General features: G+C 51.2%; 1 protein-coding gene across 13 annotated transcripts in view; it reads left to right on the top strand.

The window, feature by feature from the left end:
* The window catches only part of Gatad2a (GATA zinc finger domain containing 2A), an 89,794-nt gene extending 66,673 nt beyond the window's left edge, over positions 1–23,121 (top strand). For 6 of the 13 annotated variants that reach the window (XM_027394629.2, XM_027394626.2, XM_035451606.1 and 3 more), the window contains 10 exons: positions 12,498–12,630; positions 12,736–12,867; positions 13,068–13,157; positions 13,917–14,048; positions 14,125–14,319; positions 15,766–16,045; positions 17,695–17,996; positions 18,625–18,699; positions 18,970–19,162; positions 21,594–23,121. In XM_027394629.2, the coding sequence (XP_027250430.1) occupies positions 12,498–12,630; positions 12,736–12,867; positions 13,068–13,157; positions 13,917–14,048; positions 14,125–14,319; positions 15,766–16,045; positions 17,695–17,996; positions 18,625–18,699; positions 18,970–19,162; positions 21,594–21,724 (1,663 nt within the window). In that variant the 3' untranslated portion in view covers positions 21,725–23,121. The remainder of the gene's footprint in view (positions 1–12,497; positions 12,631–12,735; positions 12,868–13,067; positions 13,158–13,916; positions 14,049–14,124; positions 14,320–15,765; positions 16,046–17,694; positions 17,997–18,624; positions 18,700–18,969; positions 19,163–21,593) is intronic. The other 7 variants (XM_027394620.2, XM_027394623.2, XM_027394621.2 and 4 more) reach the window with 7 other exon arrangements.
* Positions 23,122–23,824: the final 703 nt, after the last annotated feature.

The raw sequence follows: 23,824 nt of genomic DNA on the forward strand, positions 1-23,824 counted from the left end.
CAGAAGGACACTGGTGCCTTGTCCTTCATGACAGAATCACCGAGAGAGCACTGAAGGGCAATGGCACCTGTGTACAAATCTGTGGCCCACCCACCAGTGCTCTGTGTCCTCCTCAAAAGCCAAGTGACTCTAAGAGTGCCAAGGGGAGGGTGGGGTGGGTGGCCTTGCCTCCTCTGTGCAGAGATGGCGTAGGCCTCGAGACACGTGCATGGTGCTGAGGCCAGTAGGCCATGTCCGTACTGAGACGCTTTTTACTAGTGGCTCTTGGGACACAGGGTAAAGGTAACTTTGGATTGGCCACCTCATAAAGAGGCCATTGATTTGCCATTGTGTGAGGACAGCACCTGGCATGCTGCACACCTGTAAGTCCAGCACTTGATGTAAGGGCAGTGGATCTGTGAGTTAGAGACCAGGCTGGTCTACATAGAGAGTTCCAGGCCAGCCAGGGCCACACAGCGAGACCCTGTCTGTCTCAGAAGAACAGAAAAGAGAAAAAGGGAAGGTTTAAGGCTAGGGAGATGGTCCAGTGGACAAATCGCTCACTGTAGAAGCTTAAGGACCAGATTTTGAATTCCCCAGAACCCATGTGGAAGCAGAGCGGGGCATATGGCTATCTGTAACTCCAACACTGGGGAAACAGAGATGTGATCTCCAGAGCAGACTGGCTGTCCAGAGTAGTCTGAGTTGGCAGATAGCTGCCTCAATGGCAGCAAATGGAGAATTAACAAGAAAAGTAAACTCCAGGCTTTCACCTTCACGGGCATGCACACCACAGATGTTTGCACACCATGGGTGAGCATTTACACAGAAGAAAGGCTTGCTTATGTTCTAGGGATGTGGCTGTGTTGTGGGTACCAGTGCCTTTGGGCCTGTACTGAAGCCGCATGTAGTGGGAGTGTAGGTAGAGGAAGCTGCCCAGCTCCTGGTCAGCTGAAACGAGAGTCTCATAGTTGTTTTTGTGGGCACATAACACATGGCTTCTGTTGATGCAAGCTGTCTGGGCAGAGCCTCTCCTAATTCTGCCCTGTGATGAGTTCTGACAGGCACATACATGAGAATTGGCAAGGTAAAGCACCTATCACCCAGAGCCTTTGGAAGAGGCTTCCCCAGTGCCACAGTCTCTACCCTCTTGCCATCGCCTTCCTTGACTCAACATTGCTATGTGGGTTAGTTCAGTTCTGCAGCCCCCACCATTCTTTACATGGGCTCTGATTTGGGCTGAACACTGCTTTGCCTGCCATGTGATCATCTCATGTGGACAGTGACCGACCTTGCCCCTGCCCCATGCTTGCAGCTGATGGCAAGCAGGCTCCTGAGGTCTGTGTGTTTCAGGCATCCTTAAGAAGCTGAAGGCTTCCCCTCAGATGTCCAGGTATAAATTGTATGTGGCAGCTTATTTCTTATGACTCGGCCACTAGGTCCCTTACCTGCATGTATCTCTGTCACTTTGCCCCTCTAATGGAAGCACAAGGCCAGGTCTGACTGCGCATCATAAGCTGCATTTTGGGGTAACTATACACATGGGGACAGGTTAGACATCATCTTCCCCAGAATGCAGACTGGGCCTGCCAGCCTGTAATGCAAATGTTGGGTGATGTCTTAAGATACAGCCTCAGCATGTACATGTGTGGTCTCGAATTTTTGGCTTTTTGAGACAGGGTTTCTCTGTGTATCCCTGGCTGTCTTGGAACTCACTCAGTAGACCGGGCTAGCCTTGAACTCACAGATCCAACTGCCTATGGCTCCCAAGTGCTGGTATTAAAGGTGTGCGCCACCATCACCATCTCTTGTAGCCCCTGTCAGGAAGCCAGTGTTCTAAACTGTGCTCCTGGTCTGAGGATAAGTGTACCTTCTTGTAGATTCTCAAACACTCTCCACTGTGATTAAATTCTCTTCCGGTCTCCAGTGCCCTTGAGTTCTGGTACTTGCTGCCTTTCTCTAATTCTGTGTACTACCTGGACTTCCGTGAATACTGGGTGGCTTGAAGGACAGGGAATGTCCCCTTAAAGAAAAGGCCACAGGCCACCTTGTGTCATAGCTGTCATGTAAGCAAGTTCTGCTTTTGGGAACTTAGGTACATGCCCTTAATACTCTCTTTTGCCCCAGTTGCCATCTCTGGACTCAATGGCCTACACATCTCTTTCTCAGTTTGTGCCCCCTTTCCCATCTCTTTTTGTCCTCCCTCCCTCCCTCCCTCCCTCCCTCCCCTCCCCTCCCCACTCCCTTCCCCTCTCCCCACTCCCTTCCTCTTCTCTCTCCCCTCTTTCCCTCTCTCCTCTCTCTTTCAAGGCAGGGTTTCTCTGACTATCCTGGAACTCAATCTGTAGACCACACTGGCCTCAAACCCAGAGATCCATCTGCCTCTGCCTCTCATGTGTGCTACCACTACCCCCCCCCACCTCCAGACTTGTTTGCATGTGTGTGTATATACACCATGTGTATGTGCCTAGTGCCCATAGGGGCCAGAAGAGTATGTCAGATTCCTTGGAACTGGAGATGTACAGTTTTTTCCTGGCCTAGTGCTCCTTGAGTGAGTCCTGCCTCCTGTCCTGATGGAAGAGCAGAGTGAAGAAGAGTCTTTGGTATATAGAGCAGTTAGAAGCAAGAGTCAGTACCAGGACCTTACAGGGTTTGGTGGCCCCAGGTGCAGCAGCAGGAATCATACCAGAAGGTAGACTGTCCTAGTTTATGAAAGGGCTCCTTAGAAAAACATTGGCAGGCCTTCTGGGTAGGGTTCTGGGTTGTATTTTATATTGTCAAAAGATAAACCCAGGGTGATAGTGAGTCTGGGGAGAGGAAGAGCAGTAGCCCTGCTGTGTTGTGTCTTGGTTCCGCGTGGCCTTGGATGAGGATGAGCCCTGTTGTCTCTGTCTCATCACAGAGTCAGACCTTTCATAGTGCTACAGGGACAAGTGTGTGAGTTTGTGGAAGGACTGGAGAGACAATGTGCCCCAGACACCTGAGGGATGGAGGACATGCAAAGCCAGGGAGATGCTGAGTTCCCTGAGGCTGAGGTTCAGGCAGGTGCCATAGCAACATAGAAGGCCCTGTGCTCCCTCAGGAGTGGGAGATGGGGAAGTGGTATCTGGTGACTTGAGAGATGGGAGACTTGCCAGTAATTGGTCTTAGGGCATGCACATGCGAGCGTATGTGCGTGCGTGTGTTCTGTTTGGAACACTTAGGTTTGTGCAGAGAGGCTGCATTAATTAATCTCTTCACTGTTCCAGTTTTAGTATAATTGCTATCAAAACAAGACAAGGGTTCATGTAGTCCGGTCTGCCTTACTATGTAACTGAGGAGGGCCTTAAACCTTCTGATCTGCTTCTACTTACAAAGTGATGGGGTGGCAGGCCTGTGTTGCTACACCAGCATATACCTTAAACCTTTTTTTTAAATGCTCTCACTGTGTAGCCATGGCTGGCCTTGAACTCGCGGAGATCTGCCTGATTCTGCCTCCTTAGTCCTGGGATAAAAGGCGCATGCCACCTTGCCTGGCAGTGACTTGGATTTGAAAACACAGCCTTGGCAGCCAGGGGAAAAGTTATCACAGGTTGTGACAAATTGGGATGATAAGACTGGGGAATCCACCCAGTGACCTTTTCTAGGGCTGGAGAGATGGCTTGGCAGCTGAGGACAGGAGCTGTTCTTCCAGAGGGCCCATGTCAGGAGATTCACACTGCCTGTAAATATGGCTCCAGGGGTCTGATGGCTCCATGCTACTTGGATTTATGGAATGACTGTGGATGTCTAATGTAGTAGAAAATTTAGAAATAGTTATTAATTGAATTAAAGGTGACTGTAATAAGCCTCTGAAGTAGCAGCATACATTGTGTTTTTGTGCTCCTTGGCTGGTTGATGGGTTATGTCTCAATAAACCCATAGTAAGCTGAAAGTTGTCACTGCACTTCCTGATTTTCTGTTATCATAAAGCAAAGATCTTAAGTCATTGGCCACCTCTGTTTAGTAAATCTCTTGGAATACTTTACTGCTGGACCCTTTCTTTGTTTCTGTGCTTGGTGGTGGCTGTTAGAATGGAGGTGTGTGCAGGAGACCATCGTTTGCAGAACCAAGGGAGGATGGTGGTGCTGTGGGGTGACCATGTGTGCCTGCCCCGTGGGTGTATGGAAACCACTGGGTTCCTGCACACTGAGCAAAAGAAACCTTTTTGTTTGCTTTTGAGACAAACTCTGTAGTCCAGGTTGTTCTCAGACCCATTGGAATCCTCTTGCCCCAGCTTCTTTCCAATGCTAGGATTACAGGTGTGAGTCACTACACCTGACTCCAAAGAAACATTTTTATTTTATGTGCACGAGTGTTGTACTGGCATGCATGTAACTGCACCATGTGTGTGCCTGGTACTGATGGTCAGAAGGCAGCAGCAGATGTCTAGAGCTGGAATTACTGTTCTTCTCATCTGCCACACCCATGCTGGGAACTGAACCCTGGTGCTTTGCAAAAGCAGTAAGCACTCTTAACCTTGTTGATATGTGTTTTTAACCCCATAGTTTTTCTTGAGTATTTGCAAAGCCCTTTTGTGTACTCCATTGTGAACAGATCATTGTGGACCTTGGCACAGATATCGAACCAAGCTTCACAGGTATTAACCATCCCAGTCTCTGTTCTTACTGCTTTAGTTATCCCCAAATGTCCTTTTAGTACCCCAGACCTCCAAGTGGTGTTTAGTCTTCACCACACCTTCCACACCTCAGGATAGTTTGGAGATATGCTGACCAGGTATTCTGTTGCTGTCCCTCTATCAGGGTTGGATATTCTGTGATGACAGCAAGACTGGGGTAATCTGTACTGTCAGACTTACTGCAGCTGGCACCCACCTTGAGCCTCTTGCCTGGTTGGCATGTTGGTTTCTTCCCTGTGCCCTTTGGAAAGAAACCCCTGTACTGCCTGTGTTAGAATGTGAGGCTCTGGCTGCCTCCTCAGGGGAGAGCGGTCCACTCTGATTTTGTAGGATTCTCCTTCTGGGAGTCAACCCTGTTCTCCCCAAATGCTCATGAGCTTACATGTGCATTGGTAGTGCTGTTGGAATGATAGAACACTCATTTCTGGTTGTGAGCCTAGCCTTTAACGGCTGAGCCATCTCTCCAGCCCAGAACACTCATTTCTGTAGGCACAGAGGGACTCCAAATGCCCCATTACTAGTGTCCATGGCAAGGTTCCGAGCTCCATACAGCCCACATTTCTAAACTTTGCTCATCAGAATATTCTACTTAATTACTAGTCTCAATCAGCACCAGGAATTTTTTTGTGAAGTGATGGCCTTTGTGTTGACCCTTTTAGGAGAAGTGCCTACAGGTGCACAAGTCTTTCCCCTATTTTTCCTCCAGGAAAATACATATGTCACACGACAGGACTACTTCATCTGTCTGTTTCTTTCTTTGTCACAGAGTATTGGAAAAACATATTTCAGGACTTCCGTGGTAAATGGTTGTTCTGTTCCACAGGTGGAGTGCCACCAGGCATCATGACTTCTGTCCACACACTGACGTGTACTGCCTAGCCTGGGCTGCGTGCACTTTGAACCTCAGGTGTCTGAAGGAGCCCAATAGGCAGCTGTGCTGTGCCTACACTGGCTTCTTGTGGTTTTTCCCAGCATGCAGGCCAGTTTTGCTTTGCTGGTGATCAAGCTGTTCTCTTTTTCTGGGAGGTGTGATTACATACATTTGCTATAGGTCCAGCTTCTACTTCGCTGGGACATTACATGATGTTCCTCTCTGGGGGGCACTTTGACCTGGAGCTCACCCTTTGGTGCTGCACACTACACCCTAACCAAATGTTACCCCAGTATTGTGGCAGTCAATTGGTGACCTGCTGTAGGACAAGTTCCTGTTTACTAATGCAGTATGAAGGTTACATCCCTATCCTTAAACTGTCCCTTTCTTACCTACTTTAAGGTACTGCTATGGATGCCACCTGTGGTCCAGGACTTTAGCTATAAAGATGAACTTAACTACACAAATGGGACATGATAAACTGAGTGATAGTCTGAACTGACAGTGTGTGGGGACCAGCTTTTCCCTATGCTCATGTTCTTTGCTGAGCAGCCCCTGTGGGCCGCTCCATCCCCACAGTGGCATTTTCACCCCTGGGGGAGAGCAAGTTGTCTGCAGGGCTTGGCTGAATGACCCTGGGCAGTCACCTACCCTTGTCATGGCTTGTGTCTTCCCTTGCACATTGGCAATGCTGTTAAATAAGAAATGTCACACTGTGGTTGACATGGGTGGCCACTGTAAAGGGTCAGTAGTTCTGTGATTGTGGGACTTCCTGCTGATGGCTTCTACTGTTTCTGAGACAAGCACATAGGACTTAGCTTTCCCAAGGCACCAGTTGATTTGGCCTCCTTGGGAGCCCATGAGTATGCCACTGTGGTCCCCTAGCTGCTTCTACAACCTTCAGCTGCTCTTCACTGTCCTTGCCTGGAAGGAGGTGGCAGTGCAGGCCTTGCTGCTCTGTGGTGCAGCCCCACAGGCCATGTGCTGCCTTTCCCTGCATCTCACTATGTTGGAGCTCCAGAGCAGAAATTAGAGGTAAAGTCTCCAGGAAGAGTGATTGCCGGCACTCTGAATTCCCAGCAAAGCTGCTTACCTCTGTAGCCCATGTTCTGCATCCCAACTCTCAGTCAGAGGCCTTTGGGTTATAGTTGGGAGAAGTGATGATGGATGCTGAGCAAGGCCTGCTGGCAAGGAGCAGGTGGGCTCTAGAGCCCAAGACAGGCCAGCCAGGGCTGTTCTCATTACAAGGGTCCCTGAAGGAGAAAGCAACAGGCTAGGGGCGGGGGTGGGGGAATCCATGTGAGTTGTTCCCGTGCCCAGATGGTAAGAAAGGCCATTGAAAAGTGTCTCCATACTCAGCCCTGGGGCTGCTGGGTCATTGTGGGGGATGGTGCCAGGAAGGGTGGCACATACCTTTAATCCCAGCACGCAGAGGCAGAGGCAGGTGGGTCTCTTGAATTCAAGGACAGCCAGGGCTACACACAGAAAGCATTTTGGGTGTGGGCGCTCTCTGTCTAGTAGGTTTTTCTGCAGTGGGTCTGTGTTGGGTGAGCAGCACTGCAGTGAGCGTTCTGAGTTTGAGTCAGATGCACTGCAGGTGGCTTCTGAAACAGGCGCCCCAGCCTCTCATGGACCCCCGGGGCAACTCCTTACACACCCTTTATCCTGCAGCTCTGGTCTGCTGTGTGCTTGGCTCAGCCTGTCCTACCATAGACAGAAGGCTGCCTCCACTGCCCTGTGTGGGGAGCTGCTGAGGGTGCATGGCAGTCTCTGGTAGATGGATGCCTTTCCTGTTTTCCTTCTTGTTCCTTTGCATTGTCCCGGTGAGTGTCCTCTGTTGGGGAGAGCCTTAAGGAAGGAGGCCTAGGCCCCTCCCTGTAGTGGTTTAAAGCAGTGCTGTGTTGTTTGGCATTGTGTGGGCTAGCTGGTCCCCTGTCAACTGTCCTGGGTTTCCATTAGTTACATATAGTGGCTGACACAGGCCAAACCCATTTCTGTCCCATCTGTGGACTTGTCCTACGTCATGTGGCCTGAGGCCGTTACACATAGCCCAGAGCCAGGGTTCTGAAGGCCTGTGTAGAAGCTGCCAGGCTGCTGTGACCACATGCACAAACTTCACATGAACAAACTTCAGGTGGTTTGGTATTCAGTAGCTGCCTACACATGTAAGATTTTCACTTAGACCCTAGATGTCAGTGGAATCCTGAGCCGACACATCCTGTCTTGAATCTCCCAAGGTGCAGCAGTGGACCCCATTCTTCACACCCTTTGCCAGCCTGCAGTCCTGAGCAGGTGTACACACACACACACACACACACACACACACACACACACACACACACACACACACACACACACACACACACACACACACACACACACCCCAACCCCCGGGTCTCCGTGTGGGTTCCCCCCTCCCCTCCCAGTCGAAGATCTCAGGAGGGCCCCTCCCTTTTCTAATCCAGATCTTTGTGGTGGCTGGATACCATCTTGAGGTAACTAACTCCCACCCCATGCCTCCAGCTCACAGGGCTACTAATCTGTCAGCATATCTATCAGGGGAGTCTGCTGTTGCTGTGGCCTCTGGGACATTGGCCTGCCAGATTTGGAGAGGTATTCCCTGTGGCCTAATAGAACAGGACACAGCAACCTCAAAGTTGGATTTGAGCCTACAACACTACCTTTGTTTGTTTGTCTTAGGTGTTTTGAGACAGGGTTTTTCTGTGTGGCCCTGGCTGTGCTGGAACTCACCGTGTAGACCAGACTAGTCTCGAACTCAGATCTGCCTGCCTCTGCTTCTCAGGTGCTGGGACTAAAGGTGTGTGCCTGGCCAGATAGCCACATCTTGTCAAAGTGGAAACAGGTCCTTTAAGACCAGTGAAGCCACTCCTAGGTGAGCGTTGGGGGACAGAGCAGCCCCTAATGCTGTCAATACGACTCCCACTCTGCCTGTTGGCTGAGACATCTGAGCCTTTGAGACCCTGAGAGTAGTAGAGGAAAAGTGGTGTTCTTTACGAAGCAAAAGTCAGGATGCCTGCTGTCTTGTCTCTTACTGTGTGGGGCACTCAGCAGCCAGTCCCATTAGTCTCCAGCACAGCTTCGGGGTGCTTCTCTCACAGGACCGTATTAATGCCTATAGGAGACAGTACTGAGGGGACAGTTCCCTGGCTCTGGGAAGAAGCCCCATGGTCTCTTTCACCCCAGCCTGCTCAGTCTTAGTGAATCCATCTCTCCCACTCTGGTGGGAGGAGCACTTGTTTAGGATCTTCACAGCAAGGTGCCCTGATCCTCCTGTGCCTTTACTGGGACCAGAGATTGTGTCACCTATGTGAGAGATACATTCTCAGAGTGGGGAATCCCTCCTGTGAGTCAGGGAAAGATGTACCACCTAGAGGGAGGGAGGGAGGCCGACTGGCCAGCCAGCCTGTTCAGGGGGCATGGTGTCATCTGTCCATCCTGTCTGTGTGTGCTCCTCACACACAAACATACACTAAGTGACTAATGCCACATTTTCTAAAAGTCCCTTGGGAAACTGAGGGGTTCCTGCAAGATTGGGGGCCTCCTTCAGGAGCCATTGGGCTAATGAATGTACACGTGGACCATTCTGATGGCAGAAGACCATTGGAGGGTAATGGAGACAAGGCTGGACAGGGAGCAGGTGTGTAACTCAAGCTACTGTGTGTTGTGGTACAAGGTTTGGGTACAGAAGGGTAGGTGGGTGGGTCATGGTTTAGCTATGCTGGGCCCCAGTGTTGGCCCCAAGAAGGACTTGTGGTCCTGAGTGAGGTGTCTTTGGGCTGTAGGACATGGTTAGCTCTGAGGCCCCACTGGACACATTTCTCACCTTAGGTGATGTGTTGTTTGTGCATTGTGGGTCTGGGCAACAATTTCTTGGAAACCTTTTCTATGGGTTTTTGCAGTTTGAGGTGCATAAGAATGCTTTATGTTTAGCATTTGTACTGAATAATCTTCCCCTTAAATAAGTTTAGGGCCATTATTTTTTTTAGTGCTTCTGTTCTGTTCCCACCTGTGAACGTGTCTTCTCTCCTGTGTCCTGTGTGTTCCAGTGGGCCACTACTCAGTGGGTACCAAGAAAATGTAGGTTTGGGAGGACTGGGCCCCAGGAAGCCTCATTTGAGAACCACAAAGGTCTAGTCCCCAAGGCCAACTCTATCTCCTCCATGAAGCCCCTTCCTGACATGAGGCTGAGGGAGCACAGGTAGGAACTGAGCACCTCCCCTGGCAAGAGGGTTAAGAGCTCAGCCACCCTGCAGGACACTGCAGACACCCTGGTAGGAAATAGAGCTTGTGGTGTTAATGACCAGGTTGGCCTTTTTGCAGGGGTCTTTGCTAGTGACGTTGTGCTTCAGTGTGTTCTCAACTTGGGCGTGAGCAGGCAGGACACGTTCATACAGTTTCCTGATAAATGCAGTCAACCCAGACGGCCTGGCCATGCAACAGCCACCTGCGCACTACTCTCCACGCTCCGCTTGCTCTGTTTATACTCTTTCATAAGTCTCCCTCCAGTGCCTGTTGCTGGGTAATCCATGTGTGCCTGTTCCTAAATTAAAAAGTACAGAGAATCTTGAAGGTACTTTTGTTAAAAGCTGAGCTTTGAAAAGTTTTTCAGTTTGGGAACAAGATGGGCTTGTGGTTTCCTCTGTATGTGAGAGATGACCTCAGGTGACCGGGTGCCTAAGACACAGGCACAGTCCCCTGGAGGCTGCACAGAAAGGGCCTCAGGGTGAGTGAAGCCTCCATTTTCTGATAGCACCTGAACCCTTACCTCTCTTCTCAAAATGAAGGCTGTGTGTCACAAACCGGTTAGAACTGCCCGTTGCCATGGTTTTCACGTTGGAAGGCACAGTTAAAGGGTCACATGACCAAGGAGGGAATTGCCTTTGTCACATGACTTTTTGGTGGCCTGATTAGCATAGAGGAAGTTCAGTGCTGACTGCCTGTGGCTGGGATGCTGAGTGATCACTGGCAGTGACATCACTTCTGAGATGTGTTATTGATTAGTTTGGACCCAAGATTGGATCAGAGGGCACAGTGGTCAGGGAGGCCTCAGCCCAGGATGGTCTCTGCCCCAGCCTTACCCCTCATCCCTTTATTAGAGGTCTACCTCAGGAAGATAGAAAAGAGGTAACCTCCTGCAGTTGGCTGCCTTTCAGTCTGTGCGTGCCCAGGAAGTCAGTCCTGGGTGCTTCTAAGGCCTGGCTGCTCTGTCCAGTACCACATCCATCTGGGCCTCTGCTGCAGCACAGTGTGCAGCTGATGGTGTGTACAGCCCATGGCCTGGAATCAGAGCTGCCAGGTCACCTTAAAAGCTGATCTTGGGTAGTGTAGGGCCCATGGGGCCTTCATTCAGGAGAGACCCCGAGGGAGCAGCCCAGGGTCTCCAATTTTTTAAATAATTTGTTTTGTGTGCATTGGTGTTTTACCTTGTGTGCCTGTGTAAGGGTTTCGGATCCCCTGGAACTCCAGTCACTGATAGCTGTGAGCTGTTGTGTGGGTGCTGGAGACGGAGCCTGAACCCTCTGGGAGAGCAGCCAGTGCCCTTATCCATGGAGCCATTTCTCCAACCCTCCAATGACAGTTTCTGGGCTGCCAAAGACTGACACAAAGTAGCCCCCAGGCTTGGGCCTTGCAATTTTGTCCTTCCTTACCCCTGTCCTGACAACCTGGTAGCCATTGTCAGGGTTCATGTGTAGCTGCCATGCTCCTGAGTGGAACCAGGAAACCAGGACCACCTCTGGCTGGTCAATCTGCTTCTGACTCTTCCTGAGGGCTGTGGGGGTCCAGAGGCTCTTCAGTAAGTGACTCCTCACTTTGCTCTAGCACAAACCACAGCAATGCTTTGTGCTGTGACTTCCAGTTAACTTTATCCGTGTGTCTCCTGTGTCACAGTGCCACCTAGTGGACATGTCCTGAGCTGCTTTTCCAGGAGCCAAATGGGAGATGAGTCCTCAGAGGGTGTTGGGGTACACACCCAGGGGCAGTTTGTAGCCTGCCCTCTATGCACACAGCACCTTCTTTAGGATTTGCTGTCCCCACCCATGTGGTACAGCAGCAGAGCACATTTGGCCCTGAGGCTTTAGAAGCAACCCTCTGACACCCTTTACAAATAGGGAAGTCCAGTGTCCTCAGAGCTCCTGTGTGGTTTAACTGACACAGACTATGCTGGGCCATTGGCTCAGTGACTGCCTTTAGGGAGTGTGGAAAGAACGCACAGTATTGGAGAACTTTGGTAACTGGCAGCCCGTAACACTCCTGCCATAACTCAGCTCCCAGGGGCCTGTTTGGCTGTTGGGTTCATAGAAGTTTGGGTGATAGTGGTGAGTGTTGTGTGGTGTAGCTTCTTCTGAAACTTGGAAAGAGTGTGCAGAGTTGGGGTAGAGGACAAAGTGTAACGATTAGGACAGCGTTGGTATCCTCAGGCAGAGCCGTTCTGAGCCTTGAGACAGTGGTTCTTTTGAGTCTGAAAACCTGTAGTCACTGCAGCTACTTGCCATGTGTGTCCTAGGTAGGTGGTTTCACAGATGGCCCCAGGTTCCCTTGTGAAGTGAAAAGCAAGGGCCAACAGCAGGCCATCTAGCTGTTTTGGTTTTCTGGGGCTTGTATGGGACTGGGTTAAAGGAGGGGTGGGCTTCCCATTGTGTGATTCCCAGTGTGAGCAGGTGGGGGCCCTTGGCTTCAGAGTGCTCATGTCCTGTCCTGCCCACATCTCAGAAACTGAGATCTGCAGCTCAGTGTGTTTACCTGTGATCTAGCTCAACAGTAGAGTAGCACTTTCCACAGTATCCATGATATACCATGTTCTCACAGGCAGGGCATATGGTCTGAGGTGGACAGTCCTAGGGACCAGTTAGTAGGGACGACCATGATGTAGGTGGCAAGAGAGACAGCTGGTGACAGTAGAACATCTGGAGGAGGCTGGGAGGGGCCGAGTGCTCTGTTCTACTAACCCCTGTTGCCTCTGTCTGACAGTGACATAAAGTCCGAGAAGAGACCTCCTTCACCTGATGTGATCGTGCTCTCTGACAGTGAGCAGCCATCAAGCCCAAGGATGAATGGGCTGACCACAGCAGCCTTGAAGGACACCAGCACTGAGGCGCTACTGGTAAGACTTTGTAGGGCCTGTGCCCATGCCTGAGAGTCCAGCCACTGCTTTGCAGAGTCTCTACTGAGTGAGTCTCTTGCCAATTTTATGCTCTTGCTCTCATAGAAAAGCAGCCCAGAAGAGCGAGAGCGGATGATCAAGCAGCTGAAGGAGGAGTTGAGGCTAGAGGAAGCTAAGCTGGTCCTGTTGAAGAAGCTACGGCAGAGTCAAATACAAAAGGAAGCCATAGTGCAGAAGGTACATGTTCTGCCCACCTCAGAGCCTTGTCAGAATCTGGGCATCCCAGGATTTGAGGGATTGGTCTAGGGCAGAGGCCCAACACACAGGGTGCCTGGGTAGGAGGGAGCAAGCAGGAGATGATTACAGGGTGGTGGTGTGTGCAAGACGATCCACAGTCCACACACCCTACCCTGCTGATGCACCCTGCTGTCTTACAGCCTGCAGCTTCCTCAGGGAGCACCGTGACCACCCCTCCCCCTCTAGTGCGGGGTAACCAGAACATTCCTGCTGGCAAGACATCACTTCAGGTTTGTGCATACCCTTCTGCCTCTTGGCCAGCACCACCATTGTTTGTACTTTGGCTCCTGAGCAGCCTTGGTTCTGTGGCTGCCTATTCCTTCTGAAAAAAAGTGACACGGGGCCTCGTTCCAAGTAAACAGGCAAGGACCGGAAGTGTCACGTGTACCCCAAACTACCCTACCATACCAGGCTACAATCAGTGTCACAGACTGGTCAGTGGTGACCACCCAGTGAGATTGAAAGAGTGGCTAGAGTAGGACAGATGTTCTTCAGTGGGCTTCACTGAGGCTTCTCAGCTCAGACCTCTGCCTGCCCACAGGTCCCAGTGGCTCTGTCTCACCCTCCTTTCCTTCCTCTGCTTTCCCATGGCTCTTGGTAGAGTCGTGTATACAACAAATAGGTATTTTAGCTAATATTGTTTTTTTGTGTGTGTGTTAGGTGGGTTTTTGTTTGGTTAGGGTGGTTGGAAGGGGGGTTGAGAGACAGGGTTTCTCTGTGTATCCCTGGCCTGCCTCTGCCTCCCTAGTGCTGAGATTAAATGGCATGGCTTCTGTGTTGGTTTTTAATTTGTTACCTTAAAACAGAAACCAACCTAGAGCTGTGGCTTCGTTATTAGATTCCTTGCCTCATGTTACCAAGCCCTGAGTATCACATAAATCAGGTTGGTGGCTCACACCTGTCATCCATGCACTGGGGAAGTAAAGGCAGAAGCAATTCTAACAGAAAAAGAACAAATATATGATCCTGGGCCTCAATGTCATCCACAGACCTCCTCTGCTCGAATGCCGGGCAGCATCATCCCTCCGCCACTGGTCCGAGGTGGGCAGCAGGTGTCTGCCAAGCTGGGACCACAGGCCAGTTCCCAAGTAGTCATGCCACCACTTGTCAGAGGGGCCCAGGTGAGTCCGGCATGTGTGCTGGGGTGGCACCAGGTATTCACCCCTTCCATGTCTTGCCAGGGTTGGTTGGTCTCAGTGGCATTTCTTGTCCCCTGTCTCCCAGCAGATTCACAACATCAGACAGCATTCCTCCACGGGGCCACCACCTCTCCTCCTAGCCCCCCGTGCCTCAGTGCCCAGCATGCAAATTCAGGGACAGAGGATCATCCAGCAGGGACTCATCCGTGTCGCCAATGTCCCCAATACCAGTCTGCTTGTTAACATCCCTCAGGTGAGACTGGAAGCCAGGTGCAAGGTTGGAGTAGGGTTGCTGGTAGGTCTCAAGGTGTCATTGTTTCTTCTGGGAGTGGGCTAGTGTCACACTCTTGACTTCTGAGTCCAGTGGGGTCTTGGACACCCCTGAGGGTGGGACTGGAGTTCTAGGTGTGAAGATCATGCACAGATTGGCCTCTAGCAAAGTTAGGAAGCTTTTGATAAAGTGTGGGGACTGCATGTGAGACACAGCAGGCTTTGAGTAAAAAATGGGGAGACCACTAGAGGGACACCAGAGCCCTCGGGAGCTTCCCATCCTTCCAAGAGCCACTGCTGCAATACCTCGCCCAGCTCCCGCTGACTGTGTCCTCAGGCTGGAGGACAGCATGCCACAGATCTCCCATAGCCCCGTGGACTGGCTATTCTTAGCTATGTCCTTCCACCTCTGCACAGTCTTTGAGCTGGGAAGGGTCTGTCCCCACCCCTGAGTGGCAGGATGGAAAGAAAAGGGCTAGAGTAAGAGTTTGTCTGACAGATGAAATTACCCAGTCTGCAGGCCTTTTGCTGACAGCGAGTTCTTTCTTCTTGTTTGTCACTGCCCGCCCTCCTCAGACAAGACAGGGCTGGACTCTGGACAGCTCTAACAAAGGGCTCTTGCCTGTGTTAAAGTCCAGTTCCAGTGCACAGACAATGGCTATCTCTGCCTCCCACTTAGAAGGGTGTGTGTTCTAGCTAAAACAAAAGCCTGAGGGAATTGGGCAACTCTTCACAGCAGCCCATGTTCCACCTCTGCTTTGCTCAGTATGCTACCGTGGTGATCTGGTAGTGATGGAGCCAGGGCCCCTGCTAGTCAGAGACTGGAAGCCTAAGCTGGATCCACTTGCTAAGTGGGGCTTCAGCATCTAGAGCCCTCACAGAGTGATGTTTGTGTGTCTTGGTTATCTGTTCATCCAGGGAAAAAGTAGTACACGGTGCCTTGTATTTTGTGGAGATGTTGACAATCCCTCCACAACACCCTAGGAGCTGGGACACTGGCATGGTCAGCCTGGGTTTAAGCCCAGCAGTGGGGTGGGTGGAGACCACCCTAATGGGGACATGAAGTTGGGTGTGGCATGGGCCAAGCAGGAGCTATATACCCCCATGGCCCTGTAGACAGACAGAGTCAAGAGAAGCAGCACTCTGCTTCCCAGCTTGGTCTTGCTGGACTCCTGAGCAAGCAGGGAGCTGGGTATCTCTGCAGCTGTGGACCTACGTGGTAGCAAGCCACTCAGCTTTACTGTAGTTTGTTTTTGCTTTGAGACGGTCTCACTATGTAGCCCAGGCTGGTCTTGAACTCCAGAGATGTGCCTCCCCTTGCTTCCCTAGAGCTGGGGTTAAAGGCATACACCACTGTACCCGGCTCAGTGTGCATCAGACATGGAGCCTGCTTTAGGTAGCCTGAGCCTCACCTAGTTGTCTTCCACAGCCCACTGCAGCCTCACTGAAGGGGACAACAGTTGCCTCTGCTCAGGCCAGCTCCACCCCCACCAGTGTGGCCTCTGTGGTTGCATCTGCTGAGTCTCCAGCTAGTCGACAGGCTGCTGCCAAGCTAGCACTGCGAAAGCAACTGGAGAAGACTCTGCTCGAGATCCCACCTCCCAAGCCTCCTGCTCCAGAGATGAACTTCTTGCCCAGTGCTGCCAACAATGAGTTCATCTACCTAGTCGGCCTGGAAGAGGTGGTGCAGAACCTGCTGGAGACACAAGGTGGGTGGGTGGCCTTATCTCCTGCTGCAGCCTCAGGCAAGACATTCTAGAATTGGCTATTGGGCAGCCATGTGGCCACCGATTGCACTATGAAGTCAGTGCTGGTGTGGTTAGGGGTGAGGTTGAGCATCTGCAGGAGGCTGATCCTTGGATGAGGCAGAATTTTTCAAAGCCTCTAGTCTTCTTGGCCCAAAGGACAGATCGGGATACCTTTGCCTCAGCCAGGTTTGTTTCTTTACTGTCTTTGGGGACAGTGTGGATAGGGCATCTGTAGGCCCCTATTGAAACAGCATTAGACAAGAAAGGAGTGGTTGAATGGCCCAGCTGGCACCTAGACATACACCAAGAACCTTTGAGCTGGTATGGCAGGTTAGAGGTGGTCAGCCTCTCTTCCTACCTCAAGTGGCTTTGTCAAATGCCAGGAGAAAAAGGGGTGACAATGACTGAACCCAGCAGACCTTGGCCCTTGACTGTGGTCATTAGTGCTGGTTCTTTGACATAGATGGAAGGGGCAGTGTGCACAGAGAAGGGCTTCCATTGTCCATGCCACTGTGCAAAGAGGAATGTGGTGGGAGCATGCAGAATTGTGCCCACTGCCTCCCTGGAGCTGGTTATTGAGGGTGCTGGTTCCTGGGACCCCCCAGCCCCACACACTTGAGTTAGACCACACCCCAGAGCACTGAGGGCCAATAGGCTCAGAGGTTTGCCCTGTGTGTACTCCTTGGTAACGTTTGTAGCACGCCTTGAGCACAGAATTGCACTGAAGATAGCCAGCAGGCCCCTGTGGCGTGGGGTTAGTAATGCACACCTCTTGGGCTGCCAAGAGAGACCAAGTGTGCATTTCTGGAAAGCCTGGGTGCTAGCATGCTGTAGTGAAGTGACATTGGTAGCAGTGTTGGGAGAGGGCACTGAGTGCATGCAAGTGCCAGCCGGGTTCCATCCCTCGCAGGCAGGGCTGGCAGGAGTCTTGCCTGTGGAGTGCCAGCAGTCAGCTCTGACCCTGTTTTGGGGGGGTTAGACTAAACCAGAACCCTGCCCACCCTCATTCTGTTAGGCCCACTCCCCCATTCAGTGTATAGGTGAGGTGGGTCAGAGCTGTGGACAGCTAGTACAGGTACTGTCTCTTAGCTCTGGAACATCCCCATAATCCTGTCTGCCATATTCCTCAGTGTGCATTTGTCCCTCTGCCCCATCCATGCTGTGGCCCGCGGTGAGGCCTAGAGTGCATGCCAGCAACTCAGTAATGCAGCTGATCCATAGTGCAGCCAGGCTCCTCCTGGAACTGAGGCTTGGTTCTACTGCCAGCTACACGAAGAGGAAGTTGCTTGTTTCCTGGCCTCAGCCATCGTCAGTGTTTGGTAGCATGTCCCCAAGAAGAGGGAGTAAATATCCACTTGCTTGCAAGGCCAGTAACTGACAAGGCAGGGTAACTTATGACACATCTGTTAGTGAGGACCCCTGCCATGGCAAGGCCAAGCCAGACCAGTATCACAGGGACTTTGCAGAGTCGGTACCAGGGATGTTCAACCATAGCCTTTCTGAAGTTCATCCACTGTGTGTGGTCTTTGTGTACCTATGGGAGGTGCCTACCCAGGCCACTGCCCACAGCCATTGAGGTTACTTTGACAAAGTCACCCCATCTATTACAGCAGGCAGGATCTCTGCCAGCACAGCTGCTGCTGTGTTATCCCGGGAGCCTTATATGTGTGTTCAGTGCAAGACGGACTTCACATGCCGCTGGCGGGAGAAGGGCGGAGTTGTCATGTGTGAGAACTGCATGACGTCCAACCAAAAGAAGGCCCTCAAGGTGGAACATACCAGTCGGCTGAAGGCTGCCTTTGTGAAGGCGCTGCAGCAGGAGCAGGAGATGGAGCAGCGGCTGCTGCAGCAGGGTGTGGGCACCACCGGCACAAAGGCCGAGCCTGCAGCCCCACATACCACGCTGAAGCAGGTGAGAGCTGAAGCCATCACCATCCTTAGACTGCAGGATCTTCCGGCGGCGTCCTCTTCTGCCCACCCGCCTGGTGCTTAACTGCAGGTTAAATTGCACTTAATGAAAACACTAATTTGCAGTTTCTTTAGATTTTGTAGCTTTCACTCCCAGTCCACTGGGAAGTACTTCTGTCTAAAATGACTGCTGAGAGCCTTGCTGGGTGTTGGTGAGAACACCCTGGATAGCTGAAGGAGAGGAGTAGGGTATGGACCTGGACCTGCACCAATCTATCCCTTTTTTTCTTTTCTTTTTTGAGACAGGGTCTCCCCATGTAGCTCCAGCTGTCCCAGATCTCACTCTGTAGACCAGGCTGACTTTGAACTCACAAGAGACCTACCTGCTTCTGTGTCCTGAGTGGTGGGATTAAGGTGTGCACCACTAACCCAGTGTGCTGCTCTTTTTGTGGTTTCTGTCTGATCACATTTTGTACCTCACCAGAAACATTTTTCACCATCTCATGCAGTATCTGGAGTCGGCAGGTGTTGGCACTGCCATCATGGCCAGGCCTGTCTGATAGGGCACCCTCAGCCAGTTTGGATTAGTGTCATGGTCCTTGCTGACATACCTTTCAATCCTATTTGTGTAGGTCATAAAGCCCCGACGTAAGTTGGCGTTCCGCTCAGGAGAGGCCCGTGATTGGAGTAACGGGGCTGTGCTACAGGTCAGAACCCAGCCAGGGCCTCGCCCGCCTGCCCGACTGCAGACACCGGTCCTTGCTGTGCTCCTGCTCTCACGCTCTCCTCTCACCGCCCTCCCTCCTCCCTGTCTCCTCCCTTTTCTCCACCCCTTAGTGTAACTCACATGGCCGCTTTGACTTTGGACTCTAGAGACACAAGTGGGTGGGAAGAGGTCAGCCAGACAAGGAAAGGCCACTCGAAGCAGCCTGGCCACCCCTGCCCATGCTAAGCCTGGTTCCCTTCGTGTTCTGTAGGCTTCCAGTCAGCTGTCCCGGGGCTCAGCCACAACACCTCGTGGTGTTCTGCACACATTCAGCCAGTCACCCAAACTGCAGAATGCAGCCTCAGCTACGGCCCTGGTAAGCAGGACTGCCAGACATTCCGAGAGAGCTGTGAGCACCAGCAAGGGCACCACTTCCAACTGGAAAAAGACGACCCTGAGCACAGGTATAACTCTACCTCTGGGGCCTTCTGCCACTAGGCTGCCTTTCCTTGTTTGTGGGGTGTAGTCTGGTACAGGCTGGTCTGGAACAACCTGGTTCCCCAACAGAGGGTGTACATCCCGCTTCCTCCTGAGTGCACAGCCTCTTGCTCCCATGTAGTAGGCTTGCTTTCTTTGGAGCTACCAACCAGCTCCCAAATCATGACACCAATTTTTTTTATTCTGAATGTGCATCCTAGCTTATGCTTGTCTCACTAGTTTTTGTAACTTAACCTGTTTCTCTTCATCTGCATTTTGCCTCAGGGCTCGCTCTTTCCTTCCTTCCTTCCTTCCTTCCTTCCTTCCTTCCTTCCTTCCTTCCTTCCTTCCTTCCTTCCTTTCTCTATGTCTGGGTGGCCCCTGGCTTTTCCCTCTCCCTCCTTCGTTCTTTCATAGATTCAACCTGTTTCCCTGCCAGCCCTGCCTATTCTACTACTGCCTGTCTATTGGGCATTCAGCTTTTTATTAGAGCAATCAGGTGCCTTAGGCAAGAAGTTAAAGCAGCAACACTTTACATAATTACACAAATGCAGCGTAAACAAATGTAACACACCTTTACAGTTCTATTCTAAAACACTCCCATCCCTCCTGGGACAAGTGACACCTTGCCACCAGAAGAGCTTCTCGTGGCTCACTTTTAGCCTGCCTCAGAGTGTGAGCACCTAGCTGAGGGGTGCTTACTGTCACCCGCTACCCTGATGCTCACCCCCTCCTCAGCCCTTTGTTGCGCTTGGTGTTACTTGGCTGCCCTGCTTTAGAGGTTAATGGTACCAGCTCCCAGAGCAGAACCATGAGGTCAGAGATAGGTAGGCTGTGGTGCTAACAGGGCTGCAGGGGCTGTCAGCCCCCAACCCTGCTGTCCTCTAGCCCACTCTGCTGGAGGAACAGGGTGTGTGCCAGTCAAGGTCAGGAGCCAGGGAGCCTTGGCAGGCAGTGTAGTTGGACTTGAATTTGGGCCACCAACCAGCTCCTATGTAAAGACAAGAAGAGCTATTGTTATTTATGAATTAGCTTAGGCTTGCCCCAGTAGTTCTTTTAATTTAATTTAACCTCTTTTCTGTTAATTTAACCACATTTTGCCTTGGGGCTTTATACCTTTTTTTACTTAGTATCCCTTCTTTCACGATTTCCTCCGAGTCTGTCTGTCTGGCCCTTGGTGTCTCCATCATCTCCTTTTCTTTCTCCTGGAAGTTCTGCCTATTCCTCCTCCCTCACTATTGGCTGTTTAGCTTTTTTTTTTTATTAGACCAATCAGATGCCTTAGGCAGGCAAGGTGAAACAGCCACACATCTTTACATAGTTAAACAAATGCAACACATCTCTGTGTGGTAAAACAAATATTCTTCAACAAGACAGTATAGAAGGGGTGGTGCTCAGGTCTGGGCACATTCAAGGAAGAGCCAAGAACTTGTGGCCTTTTCTTAAATTACCTATTGTGATCCGGGCATAATAGCATACACCTGTAGTTCGTTAGGTGTGAGAGTAGACACAGTGACACTCACTTACTGTCCTTGCTACTTGGGAGGCTGAGGCAAGAGGATGGCTTTAGCCCAAGAGTTCGAGACAAGCCAAGGCAATGTAGAAATTGCTGACTAACTAAAAGGAGATAACTAAGTGATGAAGCATTTGCTTGAGGGGTGTGAGGCCCTGAGTGAGTTAACACCCTGGGGGCACAGCTGCCTGTGACTACAGTTTCAGGGGATCAAACCTCAATTGTGGCTCTAATGGCACCTACACATACATACATACATACATACATATACACACACACACACACACACACACACACACACACACACACACACACACTCTAAATCTTTTTGTGAGCAGCATGGTGGTGGCATATGCCTTTAATCCTAGTGCTTGGGAGGCAGGTGGACCTCAGTGAAGACAGCTTGGTCTACAGAGCGAGTTCGAGAATAGCCAGGAATGTTACACAGAGAAACCCTGTCTCAAAAAATAAAGTAGTAAAGGGTTTCTTTGTGTAGTCTTGGCTATCAAGTGTTGGGGTTAAAGGTGTGCTCCACCACCACGCAGACTAAAACCATTTAAAAAACCCCAAGCAGGGCAAGCTGCCATCCCATGGCCTCAAGCTCTAGGAAGACGAGACAGGAGGACCGCTTTAGGCTTGTAGTCTGAGGCCAGCACAGAGAGACTCTTCACCTCACCTATGTGTACTTATACATGTGGAGAATTACTTTTCAGTCACACTGTTCCATGAAGCTCCATTGCATTGATGCAAAAACCCATATCTTAGCACAAAACCCCGACCCACTGTTCCATACATAGGTCACCTTAATGAGGTCTGGGGTTGAGACAATTGATTGATCGTGGTGTTCATGGGTCCTTTGGGTATGTGCTGGGCTCACTTCTACCTGTCACTGTGCTCTGTTGTAGGTGGCACCCTTGCCTTCGTCAGCCCAAGCTTGGCAGTGCATAAGACTTCCTCAGCTGTGGACCGTCAGCGAGAATACCTCCTGGACATGATCCCTCCACGCTCCATCCCCCAGTCAGCCACGTGGAAATAGTGTGAGCCCGGCCCAGCTGAGGACAGGCCCTCTGCTCTCCCGAGGCCCCTGGCCTAGGACACACAGACCACCCTCCTAACCAGTTGCCTGAGACAGCTCAGGCCTTGGCTATTTAGCCCTGCGGTGTTCAGAAGAGGGTGCCACCCTGGTACCCGGGATCAGAACCAGGGACCCTCCCCGAGGGCCTTCTCCTTCCTTTTTGCCTTTAGTTTGCCCGACACCAGCAGAAACTCGGACCTTGGGGCCAGCTCTGCCTGGCCAGCATGGGTAGGAGCTCACCCTGGACACTGTGACATGCCCAGGCCAGGCTGGCACCCGGAGCTCCCAAAGTTGAGCCAGGGTTTTGTTTTCTTTTGGCTTTTCCCGTCTTAGCTCCCCAGTCTCTGCCTCCTCATGGCCATCTATAGGTTGAAGTTTGGGTTTTTGTTTTTTCTTTTTTAATCACCTCACAATGATGATGGAATTAAAAGTGAACTGTGTAGACCCAGGGTCCCTGTTGTGCACAGTGTCATCCTGGCAGGCCCTGGTCCCAGAGAATGCTCTGAGTGGCAGTACCCAGGGATGACAGGGGCCACCACGGCTCCAGTTGTGTCTGTTGCTGCAGCCCCTGGCTTCCACGGTTATCAGAATGAACCGCAGCCCCAGACTCTGCCAGACACTTGGAAGTTCCAAGGGAATGCTGGGCCTACTGTGCTGGAACCAGAGCTGGCTGCTAGCAGGGAGGGTACTGGGTTATTTTTTGTGGTTTATTTTATTAAAATTTCTTTCCTTTTCCTCTTCATTTTGATGGACACAAGCTCAAGGTACCCAAGAGGCACCCAGGTAGGCCCATACAGAACCCTACAGGGGCCTGGGGCCGGCAGGGTTTACTTCCATCGACTTCTCAGTCCACAGGGATGTCTTTGAAAGGGCCAGGTCTACTTTAGTTTTATTTTGTCCCTCCCACTAAGAAATTGGTTTCATGGTGAAAGGCAGAAGCAGCACTGTGTGTCAAGCCTGCCCAGAGCAGCCTACTGCTCATCTGTAGTGACTGGTTGCTGTCGGATCCCGACCAGCCCTGGCTTCCCTCGACACAATACAGTTAGGGACTTTAATTTAAACCCTTGTTCTGCAGACACACCCTCTGCAGACATGCCCCTGCCTCCTCCTAATAAAGGCTCATTTAACCCCGTGCTCACTTGTGTGCAAATCCTCCATCTCTAGGAATTATTTGGGCATATGGGAGTTCAAGTTTTGGAAAATCTTTTTGTTGTGTGAAACCCAAGTTTCTCAGTGCTTTTAGGTTTGAGTGTGTCACTTCCCTGGGTGGATTTGGGGGAATGAAAAGAAATCGACCCTTTTTGGGGGAGAGGGGGTGTTTTTACACCAATAAATGTATATGTAAATATTTCAATATATGCAAGCATTTCTTACACGAGTATTTGTGTGCCTGGTAAGTCAGTTCCTGTTATCTGCCCTTCCTGAGTGGCTGGCCTCTGCTCAGTGACATATGGACCAAGGTCTTCTGCCTCCATGAAGCAGCAACATTAGGTGGCTTCTGCTAGAAGTCATCCTAGCCAGTAGTCCTCAGTTCAAACCATTACCTGGTGCTGGATGAAGACCTCTATTAACTGTCAGGGTCTGACCAGAGGGCTCTGTTGGTGGTATACTTGTGATCTCCCTACACTTCCAGCCATCTACGTCTGGTGATTGCTCCCCATCCTGACATTGACCTGTCACCTAAGGCTTGTGTACCTCACAGGGGACAAGCTTCAGCAGAGGTCCAGGGCTGCTGGTGTGTCACTCCCAGGGGTGACACTGTGTGAGGAGGGCTGAGAGAGTGAGGGCCCTCAGTTACTAAGTGCTGCCAGCCCCTGTCCACTGCACTGGTCTGAGCAGCAGGCCCTCAGAGTGACATGACTAAGGACTGTGCCAGGAAGACCAAGTACTTAGGGTGCGGTGTCAGCCACAAAGCTGCCTCCATCCCTATCCTGATGAGCTGGGTCCTGGGCTCCTTGCAACACCCTAGAAAGATCTGCTGTCCTCTGCCTCCTGAGATTTAGGATTAATGGCTTCCACCTCCATGCCTGACTTTTAAAAAAACACTTGTGAAAAGTTAGA

Source organism: Cricetulus griseus (assembly GCF_003668045.3).
Source record: "Cricetulus griseus strain 17A/GY chromosome 1 unlocalized genomic scaffold, alternate assembly CriGri-PICRH-1.0 chr1_0, whole genome shotgun sequence".
Taxonomy (NCBI): domain Eukaryota; kingdom Metazoa; phylum Chordata; class Mammalia; order Rodentia; family Cricetidae; genus Cricetulus; species Cricetulus griseus.